Consider the following 18,242-nt stretch of genomic DNA (forward strand, 5'->3'; position numbering starts at 1 on the left):
GAATAAGAAATCAAAAACAGTATATTAGAGGAGATGCAAAATCAGAGCACTGTAAATGCACTGTGTAATAAATATTAATGTAAGACAAACAATGCACACTGTATTTAGAAACATGCTTTATGGCAAAATACATGGAGCATAGTTTTGGCTGACGGCATGGAGGCACGTGCGAGCGCGGGCACACAGGTACACACATATAGGTTTCGATCCGCAAGTGTTGGAGATAAAGGCTTCCCAGCCAAATTGTGGTCCCAGCGTGCATGCACAGCTTGCGCTGCTAATGGTGCTCACAGTATGAATGGGTAGTGGACAAAAACACAAATATAAACAGTAGAAATGTCAGAAAAAAGCAAAAACAGCATTGTGGCTGTCTGCACATGACCAAGATGAAAGCCTATGTGCAAGTTCAGAGAAGTAGGTCAAAGCAGTGAGGAGGAAAACGGATGATGACAGACGGACGGACGGAGGGACGGAAGGAGGGACAGAGGGTCTCCATTTAATAGTAGGATGTGTGGTGGAAAAAAAAAGGTTCGGCTTATTTGAATTACTTAATTATTGACGTGGCGTAGGATAAATCATCGTAAAGATTGTACAAACTCACGTTTGTTAAGCATGGATTTGGCTTATTGTCCTTGGTTAATAGTTGTGGAGACGTCCCCATATAATGTAACCTAATGTGAAAGTACAGTTTATGAACGTGCTAGCGTGCTAGCTAGCTAACGCTGTCTGCTTATTAACACCCTGATCATGACAAAGTATATCAACTTCCACCACTGCTCACTTTAGAAAGGCCACCGCAAGAAAACACGTTTTTGTTTATGTTAATGTATAGTCTATAATGTGCGTTGAGATAGGTTCCCAACTACATGCAGGCAGGGAAAATGAAAGGCACGCTACCATTAACTAAAGTAGATAGTGTGCCACCGATGGCTGACTGCTGACAGATAGAAACAAACAATGATCCATTGTCCGTTTATTAACTTAACAACAAACATGTTTTCTTGTGGTGTCCTTTATAAAATGAGCAGTGGTGAAAGTTACTATATTCTGTTATGATCAAGGAATTCATAAACAGACAGTGTTAGCTAACTGGTTAACTGTTACTTCGCCATTAAATTATATTATATGGGGACGTCTCCACAAGTTTTAACCTAGGACAATAAGCCAAATTCATGCTTAACAAATGTGAGTTTTTACAATTCCTTATATGAACTGTTTTTCACCACATCAGTAATTCTGTTAATTTAAGCCAAACACACACTCCTCTACCGAGCGTCCAGCAGCGATTATAGCCTGAATATCAAGATTATAATTAACTGGAGACAAAACTTTATTTTCTACTATGACATCCTCTGCGACGGTTATCTTTAAAAATTAAGCTTATCTTATTCTGTATTTGTGTTCTGACATCCAGCGGCACAAGTAGACATTTTTATTCCAGGTATGTCAACTGTTTCTCTCCGATGTCCATTGTTTTTCTGCCACGAGTATGCACACACTACTGCTGTGACGTCCACTCGAAATTTTATTGCACAGTTGAATATCTGCACCCAGTAGATTATTATGAATTATAAATTCAGGAGGTGAATAAAGTCCAGATTGCCAGTGTACTGACTCAGAGCAGCTGACACTCTGAGGGAGGAGTTGTGCAGGTTGATGGGAACTGGCAGGAATTCCTGTGGCGCTCTGTGGTGCATCTTGGGGGAATGAGTCTGTCACTGAATAGACAGCATCCTCCTCTCCTCTCTGAATCAGTTTACTGAACCTGCTGCCCCAGCACACAGCAGCAAACAGGGTCGCACTGGCCACCACAGACTCATAAAACATCCTCAAACATTGTCCAGCAGATGTTGAAGGACCTCAGCCTCCTCAGTAAATAGAGGTGGCTCTGGCCCTTCTTGTAGAGGGCTCAAGTGTTCTTGGACCAGTCCAGTTTATTGTCTATATCCAACCCCAGGCACCTGTAGTCCTAAACAATGTCCATGATGACCCCACGGATGAAAACTGGGGTCAGTGGCGTCTTTGCCATCCTCAGATCCACCACCAGCTCCTTTGTGTTTGTCACATTAAGCTGTAGATGGTTCTCTTCACACCATGTGACCGTCATTTAAAAGTCATTAAGTTTGAAATTGTGAGGTCTTTATTGCCACAAACATTTCATCACATTTTATTTTTCCATTTATTAATTACTTTTTATCAAAATGAGCCAAACTCTTAATACATGAAAGTCCACATTTCTAATGTTACAAATCTTTAACCTGCCACTGAACCTATACATAATACCTGCCTCTGCATGGTACTACATATACTGCTTACCTGCAATGTTTGAATGAGGAAAAGATGATTTGCCCAAAAATCAGTCTTAAATTTATTTCAAAATAAAAGGTCTGAAAAAGCATGCATTTAACTGGACTCTGGTGATCCTCAGATTTTTCCTCTTGCGGCAGCATCAAGTCAGTGTTTTGATATGTCCAACATTTTGGTTAAATACTAAAATAGCTTCAGCTTTTATTTGTGTTTAGTGGAAATCAATCAATCAATTAGGAGAGACAAATGTTTATTACAAATTACAAGTGTACAGACATAACAGATGTTGTGATGATTAAGATTTGACAGACAGACTTTGGTGCTTAGACTCCATGGGGAAATTCTGTCATCCAGGGGTATCAGAGCCTGGTGAGACGATACCAGTGGCGTGATGACTCTGTATCAGTCTGGACTCGATGCCGGCCCAAATGCTTTCTAAAATTAAAATCCAATCGGTGCAAATCAGGCATCTGTATTGTAATTGACAACATAAGCAGCCATTAAGGGACTGCGTTGTAGTTGACACAGGCTGCAGCTTGCAGAACAATAATGGCAGCTCCCAAAGCAACAAACACTAACGCTAACATGAGCAGAATAAACATAGCAATGAGTGAAGTTATGGCAGAAACAGACTCAGTAACAACAATTAAACGAGAACAAGAGTGTGCACTCATGAAGGTCCTTGGAGGAAAAAAACTTTTTTATCATTCCTCCAACTGGATTTGGCAAAAGCTTGATGTATCAACTGGCTCTGTTGGAGATGAAGAAGATGTTCCCTGGTGTTTTGTGACACTGATTAGCTGAAGGAGTTTGTCTGGAAAGGGGAATACTTACTCCCTGAAAGTGTTTGGAGCTTCACTGAATTCAGACTGGCACAGAGAGTGAAACACAATGTTGATCATGTCATCAGGATGGTCTTACCAGGCTAAACTTGTGCAACAGCAAAATAAATTCCCCATAGAGTCCATATACTGGAGGTGGTGGTGGCTAATGACTTATTAGTTACAGTTATTAGTTACTTTTCTCATAAGTAATCAAATTACTTCACCAGTTACTGCATTTGAAAGCAATTAGTTACATGGGAAAGTAACTTTTGCCTTGTTTTTAAATATTTGCCTCAGTTCTCATATCAATGCACACTTTTGAGTGTTGCTGTGGAAGTCAGAGAAAAGTCAACTGTAAGATTTTATCTATGCCTGTACCCATTATCACCATGATGAAAAGTGAGTAGTAAAACACAATAGATGTGTTTTAGTAGGTCTGTTCTACAGACGTTTATCCTCTGTAACCTTCACAGCAATTCAAGTCCTGCACATAAACCACAGCTCACCACTATAGGTCTGATTTGTCCTTGATCTCAAGAGGGGAAAAATAAAGTCCATATTTCCAGGACAGCAAGCTCAAATTGCCTGATCTATCTGATCTGATATATTGGCCATTGTGTGCAGTGACAGTCTAATGTTGACTGACTGATTGATTGACAGCATTTACTGTCCTTCTGTAAGGTTGGGCAACTGGGGATGCGCTGGTCGATTGGCTGTTGTGAATCACATTGTTATTAATGACTTATAGAAACATTATGTGCAATAGTTCACTTTCCACCTTGTCTTCCCCTGTCTCTGTCACACACACACACACACACACACACACACGGTGGACGGTGCACAAAAAAGGAGCAGCATGATGATAGACTAACAATAAAGGTGTGTCGCCGTGCTTTTGGTTAAAGAAGTATTTCACTGCTGGACTTATGAAATTGGTGCTACATGACCAGAGAAAACAAAGAAAAAGGACTATAACATTCTCTTTTGCTCAAGAGGTAGAATAGAGAAGAGGTAGACAGAATGCACAGCACTGCACTTGACCAATAAATACCCCCGCTGGTGGGTGACATAATGGGAACTCATGCAATTGACATAATGGCGGCCAGCTCGTAACAAAGAATCTCGTATTACAGCTAAATGGTGACTTGTTTGTAAAACATTTTAGTTGAGAAATAGGCAGTAACAGAATCTTGGCTGAATAAATCTTAGGTTTATTTTTTTCAGCCTCCGTTTTCACTATGCAGGAAACAGTATGGAGCCCACTTCCTGTTCACAAACGCTCACTCTTACAGTGAAACAGTACAGTAAAATATGTTTCTGAAGACATTTTAGGCAAGAAATAGGCAAAACAGTAACGTAATCTTGGTTTATATTTGATCAGCACAGTTTGATCTGAGTTTGGTCTGAGAGAGAAAGAGAAATAGGGTTGGGTGTGTCTTTTAATCCAGCTTTATGCTCCTTGTGTCTGTGGTGTGGGCCATACGAAAATGCAAAAGTACAGCTTGTAGTTCTAGCAGCAGCCTAAGAGGCAGCAAAACTCCGCCAGATGACGCAGTTCTGCTGGGAGGGGAGCAGGGAGATCGGGGCACAGGTTCGATGGAGGGAAGTTTACCCCAGTTCATTTACAATTACGGCGGACATTGTTACAGTATGTTACAAAGCTGGTTAGAAATTGGCAAAGTATCCCTTTCCTTGTGATCAGCTGATAAGGTGAACTCGGTCTCACTCCAATGAAAAAAGCTCTCCTTTCATGTCGGCACGATGCCTCTTGAGTGTGTCAACACACAAATACAAAGGATTCACATAGTACAATATTCATTTAAAAACCTGTGAAAAAACAAGGTCTGTATCAAAAAGACTTTAAAGTTTCAGGTCCAGACAGCAGCAGGGGGATCAGTGGAGATCTGGAGGTCACACCCTGCAGAAGAAGTGGAAGTTGTGGTTATAGTTTAACAGTGCCTGGCAGCATCAGAGGGAAACGTGGCAGGAGAAGGATGAAAGTGAAGGTGGTGAAAGTCCAATTGGGGCTGGCGGGAGCAGTGGTGGAAGTGTCCAGCAAACGCTGTCCTTCACCCAAGACAGCGGTGTTCACATCCCGTAAGACTCTAAACCCAAACCTGTTCTTTTTCCTAAACCCAACCACGTGTTTGTTGTTGATGGAAAAAAAACATCAATTTGTGGTGTTTTACTGATGTAGTGCTTTTATTTTGAAAGAGACTGTATGTAAACAGTAAATTTCCTTTGAAAACAGAAGTGTATTTTGAAAGAAGACAATGCATGTAACAGGCAGAACTTGACAAAACGGTGTCCCAGAATGTCAACAACCAATGCACCCAGGGTACCTTGCACCTTGCATCGTATGTGGATGTGGAAAGTCCATGACGAAACGTCGATATGTGACGAGATCGGACTGAGAATGTGTTGATAAAACAGCCGATGTCTTAATTGACAGCCTCTGACAGTGACAGCAGGAAATTATGAGTGAGCATGTGTGTGAGGAGTGAATGTCAGATGGTATGAGAAATAAATTACAGGCCTAAATATTCAAACGTATTGTCTTCCTGACTAAACTTTTGACAGAGCTTCATTTTGAACAGCTGCACTCAAAGGCGATTCTGTGATTTGTGAGTTTGTTTGAAGAGTCTCCCCTGGAGGGAATAAATCGTGTTGCATTCGTTTGTTCACGTGAAAAATGACAGAAATAGTTGTGTAACATGTAAAAACCGAGGGCTCCTTTCTAACCTCTGCACAGCTGGCTGGTCACAGTGTGAAGTGGGTGTGAATGTTGGAGTGTCGGTTTCAGAGAGTTCAGAAATGGTCGGACACAGCAAGGCCACCGCCCTGCCAGGTTCAGATGCCAGAAAGGTGGAGGAGGGCAGGGGTTTCTGAAAGCTATTCAACCATGTGACAAGCAGTTGTGATAAAGTATAGTGGCGCCTTAGGTACGGCTTCACAGCTGCAGACTCTTCAGTCTTGTTTACGTGAAACAAACATTTCCTCTCAAAGAAACAGGTCTGTCAGTTTGTTTGCACACATATTGTTTGTGGCCTGTCGTGCATTTCATTTGCCTTTCTCGATGGCGCTGAATGTTTTTTTTCCTCCACACTCACAGATTGATGTTTTGCTCCTACAACCAGCAGTCTCTGGCTGACTTTACATGATAGATGGGCGAAATGTTTAAACTGCCCTTGGCAGGACCCAAACTCTTTCTCAACAATTACTTGGTTGGTTTGTTCTTTCTAATCATAGATATGTCATTCTGTGCCATAACACTGAACAATAGCCTGCTCCAAGCGTTAGCAGCTAAACTCCCCTTTTCTCTCTCCCCCTCTCTCTGTCTGTCTCTTTCACTTTACATCCCTGCTCTCCGTTACTCCCTGCTCTCCCACTCTCTCCCTTATCCTCCCTGCATGGGTTATGTGACTCATACGATACTAAACGCTCTAATGCAAGATTAACTCTCCGCCAAAGAAAGCTCAATATTCATCCCTCTATTTACTATCGTGCACTCATGGCTGTTTAAACATGTCATGTGGGCTCTTGCTGTTATCTCGCACAGCTTTCACTCTAACATCTTAACGTCCTGGCTTTCCTAAAAAATTAAGGCTACATTCTTCCTGGCTGGAATGCCTGGTCTCCATGGTAACGTCAGGTCCATTATAAAGTGCCATAAAGAGCGTGCGAGGGAATGTTAAATCACCAGTCTGCCAGTCTCCATCACCTCACTGGGTTGATTGTGTAACCCACAAACCTCACAGGACGGCTTCCCTTCCCTCTTCGCTCTCCTTTTCTCTTCCACTCTCCCCGTCTCACCTCTTTCTCTTCCTGTCACACATTCTCCTTTTATCTCATTCCATCTCTGTCGTACACACACACACACATGTTCACACACACACACACACACACACACACACACACATCAGAAATGGAGTCAAACACTGACCTCCAGTGGATTGTTAAGAAACCTTTGCAGTTTTGCAAAGCTAGAAAGAAATCTCTTTCATGTCTCTTTCAGGTCTTCACTCGCTATGGGAAGTGTTACACCTTTAACGCTGGCGGTGATGGACGCCCTCCCCTCATCACCACCAAGGGTGGTATGGGTAATGGACTCGAGCTCATGCTGGACATTCAGCAGGATGAATACCTGCCTGTGTGGGGAGAAACAGGTGAGGGGAGGGGGACGTCATTTACTTCATTCAGTCTCTGGCAGATCTGGTTATCTGTCACAGTGTGTGTGGGCAGGTGTGTGGGCAGGTGTAAGTACCCCGCAGTGTGAAACTCAGGGACACAACTCTGCAAAGTGTCTGGATTTATTCCTGAAACACATTTTCACAGTTCGCTGCTCTGATCCCACGTTCTTTGACTCCTTGCAGATGAGACTTCATTTGAAGCCGGAGTCAAAGTTCAGATCCACAGTCAGGATGAGCCGTCCTTCATTGACCAACTCGGGTTTGGAGTGGCGCCCGGGTTCCAGACGTTTGTTTCTTGCCAGGAACAGAGGGTACAAACTGTTGCACTTAAATCATCTTTATATATCTTACCTACATGACATTTATCAAATAAGTTTGCCCAACCTGGTGTTTATCTAACACCTGTATGATAGTCTGACTGCTCGTGTTTCTCGCCCTCTTGGACCTCTTTTCAGCAGCATAGACCTTTTCATTGCTACTCTGTTGCTAGGGGAACAGATTTGGCCTCATGTCAGCGACTGCATTAACAAACATTGCAACAGGAAATTCAAAGGGGCCTATTTAAAATGTTTAATGTTTTCAAGCTAGAAACGCTGTATTGCTTTGTGGCTGTCTCTCAGGAATTAACTCAGTGAATAAAATTTTATTATTACTTCGAAGAATAAATATTCAAACCTGTTAGCCGGGAAAAAGAGAAGAGACTGAGGAGGGATCCCTCCGTCAGCTGTTACTGGAGACACCCTAGTTTTTTAGGTTTTCTAGGACATGGCCATATATATTAGAGCTAAGACAGTCAATCCATTATTTATCAGTTGTCAGCTATTAAATTCTTAAAGTTAACATTCTCTGATTGTTATGGCCTCTCTAAGCAGACAAAGGCTCAGCTAGAGACCGAACATATGAATGGACGCCAGATGCAGGCAAACAAAGTTTTATTATTAACAACAATGAAACAATACTTACAACTCAAAGGAGGAAACAAAAGATGGGGAAGTTGCTGGGCCAATCATGTAGCGAGCTGTCGGACCCAGCTCATCCCCCTAACTACCTAAACTGAACTAAACTTATCCAAATAAAATCAGAAACTGAACTAGTGGTAATCTCCAACCCAAACTAAAATAACAAAGCCAAGAAATCTAATCCATGCTGGGAACTAAATGGGAAGAAAACCACCCCCCCCACTACTCCAGCGCTGCTGCTACTGCAGGCATGTGTTGCTGTGTGTCTCAGTGTGTCTCCTCGCAGTCCGCCCCTCAGCTTCCTTTTGTCCTGTCCCCCTAATTGCTCACAGGTGCTGCACTCCTAGAAAGAGAGACAGGTAGACCAACCACACCCACTAGAGAGCGCAATATGACACCGTACAATGCTCTGGTTTCCTTTCTCCTCTATGACAATACACTGCATAACTTTGGGTTGTGGACAAAGCAGGATTTTGGGAAACACTGATCAACATGTTTCATCATTTTATGACGTTCATAGACCAAACAAGAAATCACTTACTCAAATAATGGATTACTTAATTGATAGATTGATCTATAATGAAAATAATTGTTAGTTACAGCCTTAAAAGATATTAGAAAATCACTTGTCTATTCAAACAGAAATAAATTCAAATTAAATTTAATGTAGCTGTTTTATTCTTGTCTCTTATTTGCATGATTTCTTCTGAAACTGTCAGCATCCTGTTTTTGATTCATGAATATTTGTTCTTCATTTGCTTTCATTTGCTTTTTTAACTCCTTTTTTTCAGTTTTCACAACAACTGTATACATTGCATTTATTTTTGTATCGGTAACACTCTTTCTAAGTGTGTAAACTGCTTGTGTATAGTAAGTGATGCTTGTTTGTTGCAGCTGATATATCTCCCTCCACCCTGGGGAGACTGTAAGGTGACAGCGATGGATTCAGACTTCTTTGACAGTTACAGCATCACAGCCTGTCGCATCGACTGTGAAACACGCTACCTGGTGGACAACTGCAACTGTCGCATGGTGCACATGCCTGGTAGGAAAAGACTTATTTAACTGTGTGTTATATCATTGACGTTGTAAGTGAAAAACTACTGTAGAAAATGTCACTGACTGGATGTGTGTTGCTTTGGTTACAGGCGACGCTCCCTACTGCACCCCCGAGCTGTACAAAGAATGTGCTGACCCAGCACTCGGTAAGAAAAACGCTTGGTCCACGTCTGGTCTGAATCTTTAAGGAACACATGCGGAACACACACACACACACACATCATCCCATGCCATCTTAAAGTCACAGCCGCATTGATCTCAAAAGGTCAAGCTGAGCTCTGGTTTCCTTCTCTGCAGATTTCCTGGTGGAGAGAGACAATGATTTCTGCGTGTGTGAGACGCCCTGCAACATGACCAGATACAGCAAAGAGCTGTCCTTCGTCAAGATCCCCAGCAAGGCCTCCGCCAAATATCTGGCAAAGAAATACAACAAATCTGAGCAGTATATTAAGTAAGAATCAGCCATTATGGTTAAATGAAAACACTGAACTGAAGTATTATTTTTTATGATGAAATGAAAGTTTTCTGTTGCTGACATTGCATTATTTTTTTAATCTTAAGACATTTATACAATATATGTTTTGGCTTTAAAGGGGAAAAAAACAAGATATAAAAGCAAAAATGTCACATACATTATTCTATATTTAATTCATAAATACAGACAATACATTTATGAATCAAAGCAAATATATGATGGGCTAATACTTGACTTTAAGACCATCTCTTTAGCATACATAAGCAGTATAGAAACATTTAATAAGTGCTTTCATGACTTAAAGTAAAGTTGTTACCTACAGTGGAATATTAATGTCCGACTTTTTCTCCACAGGGAGAACATTCTGGTTCTAGACATCTTTTTTGAGGCTCTCAACTATGAAACTATTGAACAGAAGAAGGCTTATGAAGTGGCTGGACTTCTAGGTACATTAGTTCCATTATACACTGTGAACAAGTTATCTTTCTGTCTTTATGTTAGATGAAGTTTTTAATCCGCTTGTGTCTTATTGCTCCAGGTGATATCGGTGGTCAGATGGGACTTTTTATCGGGGCGAGCATACTCACCATTCTGGAGATATTTGACTACCTTTACGAGGTGAGACTCAGACAGAAGAATCCCGCTGCATGTAGAGCTGTAGCTACTGGACCACTGAGGAAGCAGAGATCTTGTAGTGGGTGGGAACGTGGGTGTTTTAGCAACCTTAGAGAAGCTGTAAAATGTACACATGGTTGTATCTTAAAAACAGATACCACTAGTTTTAGATTCAGTGGCCCTCATTTACAAAACAAAGCTGTAGTCGCAGAATTGTTATTAGATCGTATTCTGACTGGTATGTAAGTATTTGCAGCCACATATTAATCACTTAAAAATGTATAGCCTATGAGAACATATGTTTTAAAGGCCCACCTCGATGCATGCTCTTAAGACAGCTCAGAGTTGCGTGGCTCTGTGGGACGGGCTCTAAGCTGAGCAAAGGCTAAACACCACTGGTGCACAGTTGTACTTGATCTGAACTTTTTTTAACACTGACAGACCAAAGCATGTTAATATCATTTATCATTAAAACACAATTAAGGAGAAATAAATAAACCCTAAATACTAGTAGCCTAGGTGATTACATTTTTACCGGTGTCCAGCTCGGGCACAGGTGGTGTGTTTGTGCCTCCTTCATCCACCTGTTATGCCCCTAATGGAAGCGGACAACATACACTCGGCCACAGAAAAAAAAATTAAGGGAACACTTAATCCTCATAATCTGTCCATTTAGGAAGCACAAGTGATTGTGAATCAGTTTCACCTGCTTTGGTGCAAATGAAAGTGACAACAGGTGCAATGGAGAGGCAAAAGCAAGACAACCTCCAAAAAGGGAATGGTTTTACATGTGGTGACCACAGACAGCTGCTCTCTCCTTTTCCTTCCTGACTGATTCTTCTGTAGTTTAATGTTCTGCTAATGTCATACTGTGTTTTTCCGATGTCTTTTGATGCCAGTTTTCAGGCTGCCAAATAGAACTGGTGGGTTAAATTGGACCTAGGGTGAACGTTTACATTTCTACCTCAGATAAGTTTCTCGTCTTGTCTGTTTTATGCCTCTTCACGTAGTAAACTCTAGGGACAAGGCCTCTACACCAAGAATATATTAGGGCAGGATATTTAAATGCCTGAGCATTCCTACATTGTGATGGTCGAGATAGAATGTTTTATGAATCACACGTGAGGGGGCCATGTTTAAATTTGACTTGACACGGAGGAGACAGTTCCACCACTGTTTTATTCCATTTGAAACAGCATTTAAAGGAGTTATGAGAATAAAATGTTTTATTGTGTTGTAGATACTTGACCTCAGTATCAGTGGCCACGCTGTCTCTTTTTTCCTTTGAACTTTATTGAGCCACAAATGTCAGGTTGTCGTGATGACCTGCTCTGTTTGTAACCCTCTCAGGTGATAAAGTACAAGTTGTGTCGCTGCTCCGATAAGAAGCACAAGCACAACAACAACAATGACCAGGGGACGGTCCTGAGCTTAGACGACGTCAAGTGTCACGTCAGTAACTTTCATTAGGCTTCTGCTGCGGCGAGGAGGGAGCCGCCGCACTCTCTTGTCTCTGAGCGGTTTTAATGGACTTTGTTCGTTGCAGTTTTCCAGACTGCGGGAGCAAACAGATGGAAGTGTCTTAACTGTGCCTGGTTACGGTTTGTGAGGTGAATACAGCTTGTGGCTGACATGAGGAGGAGCCACATGGACAGCAGGACAGCAGAAACCAGAGATCAAATATGTTGAATTCAAAAATGTCAGAATAACTGCATGGTCATCAGCTTCTCCAGACATAGTAACAGATACAGTAAATGAGGGCATGAACTGAGCTGAGGCTCATCTGTGTTCAGTAAATCAGCATTAGATACCCAGCTGTGTGGTGGTGTTTGTCATCTGTCAATCTGGGGGAGTTCTTTGTAAAATACTTTCTGTGACAGGTTTGTTTCCCCGCACAAAATGTTGTTATTTTAGATGTGTTTTCTGTATTTGCATGTGAGTGCTGCACATTCTTTAATTTCTGCCCTTTGAGGTTTGCTTTCATCACCTTTTTTGTTCTTAACTTTTCCACCAGTTTTCCATTTTTACATTTGTGTAATCCGACCTTGTGCTATGACTGATGGCTCCCCTTGTTAAAACCTGAGCATTTTGCCGATATACTGTACTACCTCATCTCGCAGGGTGACAGCGCCCTTAAAAATTTACAAGCCAAGCAAATTAATAATAAAAAAGGTCATTTCCATGTATAGAAATGAGAAGAACAGGCTGAAAAAAGAACCCCCCACGTAACACTTACTGAGCAGCCGTCTCAGGTCTTTTTAGCAGAAGACATTTTGACATGTCGCAGTAGGAAAATCAAATGTGGGAATAATAAAATTAATGATGGCTGAATTCTGTTTAGCTACTTCAGTTGCAGGGTCTCATTATTATGTAGCCTTGCTCGCTGTCACACTGTCATGGCTTAGTGGGACACTTGAATAGAACAGAGCCATTTTTAATAGTATTAATTATAGCACCTGTGTTTTTCCTGCTATGACAAGTCAAAATGTTCGCTGTGAAAAAGGCCACGGTTAAAGGACTATTCCAGGATAATAAATGCTGGTATGAAGTAGGGATGGACGTTTTTAGGAACTTCCATGTGCCACTGCTTGCATTGAATTATTAAAAAGTACTAAAAAAAATCTAATGTAAGAATAGGAACGGAAAACAAGTGCAATTTGAGATGAATTTATTAAACAGACAGGTTTCAATTAGCCTATTAAACCATTGTTGCTGCCGTTGACGTAACATAGGTTAGATGCAGCGCTGACATACTGTCGCTGAGCTGCTCTCCTCTCGGTCACTTCAACATCTGCCCAGTTAGCACGAGCTAATACAGCAGCAGCAGCTCACACCATCACCAAAACAGATTGCCTCTGTCCGATTAATAACCCTTAGATAACGTTAGGCTAGCTGTATTATGCTAACAGTTAGCCCTGTCTGTATGTGTGAGTGTGGGTGATCTTTAACCAACTGTTCCCCAGTATGAAGCTCACAGTCTTGCAGCAGTTGTCTCCCAGTGTCTTATGATAACCAGAGAGAGAGCGACAGCAGGGTAGGAGGTGTTAAGCGAAGCAATATGTTGCATGCAGCTCTACAATGAAATATGAATTTACCTAGTAAAAAAAAAATATAAAAGTCATATTCACATCTGGGAGGTTGGGCGGTGATTACTCAATACATTTAACAAATGCTGACGTTCAAACGAGTGTTCGAGTACTCATGTCCATCCCTAGTATGTAGTATAGTGCAGCAGTATCTAACTCAAGTTTGCCATCATAAGCTACTGATCATATCAGACCAAGTAAACTGATTAACCCTCAGTGTACTGATCTGAGATCTGTGACTACAACAGCAGTCCACAAACCAATGGGTGATGTCATGGTAGCTACGTCTGTTATTTTATACAGTCTGTATATTATACTCATACATGAGAGCAATATCAATCTGCTCATCCTGCTCTAAAGAGCAGACGTACATATTTCTCAAAACGTGACTTTTGCCATAAAAGGGCAACTTTGGTATTTTTCAACCTGGACACCATTTTCCATGTTTGTCCAACTAATTTTTAAAACCAGTCCAGTTGAGCAAGAGGGCTGCTGCACAACAGGCTGCAGTGTAACCACTCCACGCATGTTTACACAGTCAGTGTGTATCCTGTAATGCCTGCGCCACACTGCTCGCGTGAGCAGCAGGTGACAGCTGCCTCACTGAATTGCTGCGGCACCTGCAGTGTTTATACAGATGATATAGCTGCTGCAGCATGGCTACAGAGCTGTGTGTTTCTATAACAACTGTATTTCCACAATTAAAAGCAGACACTCCACTCATTCATGGAGCCGTGCAAACCACTGCATCGTCAACAAATGCACAATAAAAAGCCTTGTGTTAACAGATGAAGGGGCTCTGTTGACAGAAACGTTGTCACCAGGAAGTGTTGAGATAAGAATAATTTTTCATGTCTGTAGTTAAAGGTGGTATGATGTCAATATGTAGTCTGTAGTTAAAGGTGGTATGATGTCAATATGATTATCAAACGACCATTTTCAACTGCCCAATTTTGCTGAATATTGCACACGCCACAGAAAAAATAGGCAAGACTCTCTAGATGTTCACACCTGAGCAGCGCTACTCATATGGGCAGTGTGGCTGCTCTAACCTGTTAACATGGACACTGCAAAAAAACAAGAGGTTCCATGACGTACACACACTGCTCACACAGGCGGTGTGGCCCAGGCCTGAAAGTGCTTATTTTTCCACTGACATAATGTTGTTCAGTGCAGCCTGTGGCATACTGTAGGCAGTATAAGCGAATGCGAAGAATGTGGTCATCCATGGGGGGCTCCACACATGAGGAAAGAAACAAAAAAAAGTTTATCTTTTACTATTCTTTACTAATACTATTACTATTTTTATTTTTGAAATATGACATAAGGCACAACAACATAACTAAATAGCAAAGCCTACTGAATAATAGAGAGGCCTTTTTTCTGGGTTCCTGCCGCTCCCCTCCCGAGCTCGTTACACTTATCATGTATCATATATAGTAAAAAGGCTCTGTGCTTATTTTTTAAAAAACTTTTTTCATGTGAGAGAAGGTTATGTAAAGGTTGTCTCATAAATGTGTATTATTGAATTTGTGCTCATTTAAAGGTAGTGTAAGGAAGGACTGAATGACTTCAAAACTCATTTCTTTTTTTTTTCTTTTTTTAAGCGTAGATTTTTGTGTTTCCTTGGCACAAAAGAAGAAATAACAATTGGCAAAATTGTTATTTTAAACATTGGTATCAGTATCGACCAAGAATTTCATAATCGGAGATCCCTAGTTCAATTACAAAGTTAATTTCAACATTTTATTATCATTTTACAATGTCATATATTATTTTATTGTTTATTCCTCTGAACAAGTTAATTTAGAATTATTTTATGATTTATATGATTACTCCAACACATGTGCAACATGTTACTGAAAGCAAATTAGCACATATTTTATTTTGTTTTTTACTGTTAGCTAGGTTGTTAATTTGCATTTTAGTAATAAACCTGCAGTACTTTGAACGTTGAGCTGCAGCAAACAACATGTTTTTTGGGGGGGGCGGGGGAAAGCTCGCCTCGGGCACCATATGAACAAGGACTGCCACTGTTGTTGTTAAACAGTCTTAGCCTGTTGGCAGCAAAACAGACCGTTTTTGCAGCTGTAAATTTACAGTACACAGTTGCCTCAAGTGATTACTTTACAGCCTGTTTCACAGCTGCCGCTACATAAAAACTGTTGTTTCCATTCGTCTCTTAGACACAAAAACATGGGAAAATTGGGTCCAAGCTGAAAAATACTGACATTACCCTTCATGTCAGATGATCTAAAACAAGTATCTTAACATATAAAGCAGATGCATGGATACACAGCAACAACATTTAACGTACACAAACCATATTATGAACAAGTATTTAAAAAGCTCTTCTCCATGTGGTGCTACTTAGTGAATGATTTGCCTTCAAATTCCCTTTTAATGACAATCACTGCAAACTGTAGAGACATTAAAAATATAAACGTGTTTCCTGACAGGAATTCAAAACAATTATTTTAAGGAGTGTCATACATGCAGATGCTGTTCATCACATTCAATAGAATTTATCTTGAGGTGTGTGTTCACATGGCAAGAAGACATTAATGAGTATAAATATGTTGAATGTGTTTCGCCATATTCTGGGGGCTCTCAGTTGCATGTAGCACTGTACAGTAGGCGTCTTAAACGTGGTCCGTCGATGAACAATCTGCAGTTTGTGTCATCATCTGTTCGTGTGTGTGGTTGTCTGTTACTTATTTTTTTTTGTGTGTGTGTGTGTGTGTGTGTGTGTGTGTGGTGACAACATTTCACCAAATTCAGAAGCTGAATAAGGTAAATCTGAAACGCTGCCCTCGTTCCCAAAACACTGTATCTGTTATGAGTCAGTCTGTAAACATGTCGGCTGTGGCGGTGCATGTTTAATACTGTATCTGTTCTGACTCTGTTTACAAAAATCAAACATTTTTCTGTTGGCGTTAATCTACTTGCACTCACTCCCATTGAGATCAATGTTATTCTTAACAGGAAATGGGAACTGTACAGCTGTGTAGTGTTATTATCAAGCACAATCATGCCATCAACTGTAATGTAATGTAAATACTGGATAATAATCTCAGTGTATTAGCGTAGTCTGATCTGTGTGACGTTGTTCTCGTTGTATTTATTTAATATAGGCTAGCTGTGTGTCTATTTTTCTGTACATATTATTTATCTAAAGTATATTTATCAAAAGGTAAAGTATGAGGCTCTATCTTTGTTTTTGTTTTTGCTACAGTCACAGCTGCTTTTATTGTAAATGATGATCAGTTGAACAGCTGTACCGTTGTTTTCCAGCGTCCACTGCATGACGTCATGCATCTCAAAACAAGTCGTCCGGCTGCCATGCTTTCAGGTTTTCTTTTATTTTTGCCTCCATTTTTTAATTTTCCATTTTGATTTTGAGATATGAAAGAATGATTATTTTAGTCTGGTGATGTATAAATAAATAATGAACTTGAAGCAGTTGTTATATCAAAGATTAAATGCTAACTTTACATTACTTTTATTCACTGTAAGGTGTTTGTCTCATTATTTACACCAGAAATGAAAACTGGATATAACTTTATTTTAAATTACAGTAATTTCTTGTACAGTTTTGCACTTGTTTACCATTTTCAGCTTGCGTCACGGCTCTGGGGATGTCAGCCATGACACCACTTTGTTCAGACTGAAATATTGAAACAACACTTTGATCAATTTCCATAAAATTTTCTACAGACATTTATGGTTCCCAGATGATATACCAAAATTACCTTGGTGATCCTCTGACTTTTCCTCTAGCACCCCCATGAGGTTCAGGTCTGTGGGTTTGAGTTAAATTTCTCAAAAACTATTGGGTGGAGTGCCAGTCATGTCCTCCTCAGGATGAATTGTAAAAAACTTTGGTGTTCCCCCGTACTTTTTTTAGCACCATCAAGTCAAAATTTGTCCTGTACAAATAACTTCCCATCTAACAACACTCATTCAGCGTCACTGCACTTTGTGTTTTTTGCTAATTAGCAAATGTTAGCATGCTAACACTAAACTAACATGCTAAACAAGGCAAACATTTTACCTGGGCCCTATTTCAGAAAGCAAGATTAGTGAAATCTCTGAGTATGTTCAGCCTGAGATGAGGGAAACTCTGAGTTTTCCATTTCACAAAGCCAGTTCACTCTGTGAAGCAAACCTGCTGGCTGGCAGGTTTGCTTCATCTAAGCCTGAGGCTAACTGCCTGCCGAGCATGTAGCAGGAAGGAGAAACATGGTGTTTCCTTTTGTGAATAACGTCGTGGACGTTGAGGCACAATTTATTCAGAGGCTGTTGAGTAAGGAGATGGTGATTAGACCCTGTTTGCAGAGATGGGACCAAGTCACACGTAAAGTAAGTCTCAAGTCTTAACCTTCAAGTCTCAAGTAAGTCCCAAGTCATTTTTTCTTGGGTAAGTCAGGTCAAGTCAAGTCACAGGTTATGTCAAGTCCAGTCCTGCAATAGGTTCAGTCAAGTCCAAGTCAAGTCACCTTATTATTGTAATTTTACCTGCAGAATCTGATCTTAATAAAGTGAAAAGACAAGATATAAGTAACTGTCAGTAAACACTGACTTCATCGCTGCAATGTTTACTTTGCACACACACATACACACACTAACCAAGGCAGCAGCCAAAATCACCCATTTAGCTCATTTAACCCTGTGTTGCTCGTTCATAAAACGTACAGCCGGTCTTGTGATGAACCGGTCGGAATATT

General features: G+C 40.7%; 1 protein-coding gene across 1 annotated transcript in view; it reads left to right on the forward strand.

The window, feature by feature from the left end:
- The window catches only part of LOC117258040 (acid-sensing ion channel 1-like), a 78,376-nt gene extending 61,356 nt beyond the window's left edge, over positions 1–17,020 (forward strand). The window contains exons 3-10 of the mRNA XM_033628505.2: positions 7,147–7,297; positions 7,505–7,632; positions 9,175–9,325; positions 9,429–9,485; positions 9,637–9,790; positions 10,169–10,260; positions 10,353–10,432; positions 11,780–17,020. Of these exons, the coding sequence (XP_033484396.1) occupies positions 7,147–7,297; positions 7,505–7,632; positions 9,175–9,325; positions 9,429–9,485; positions 9,637–9,790; positions 10,169–10,260; positions 10,353–10,432; positions 11,780–11,899 (933 nt within the window). The 3' untranslated portion in view covers positions 11,900–17,020. The remainder of the gene's footprint in view (positions 1–7,146; positions 7,298–7,504; positions 7,633–9,174; positions 9,326–9,428; positions 9,486–9,636; positions 9,791–10,168; positions 10,261–10,352; positions 10,433–11,779) is intronic.
- The last annotated feature ends 1,222 nt before the right edge of the window (positions 17,021–18,242 follow it).

Source organism: Epinephelus lanceolatus, chromosome 8, assembly GCF_041903045.1.
Source record: "Epinephelus lanceolatus isolate andai-2023 chromosome 8, ASM4190304v1, whole genome shotgun sequence".
Classification (NCBI taxonomy): domain Eukaryota; kingdom Metazoa; phylum Chordata; class Actinopteri; order Perciformes; family Serranidae; genus Epinephelus; species Epinephelus lanceolatus.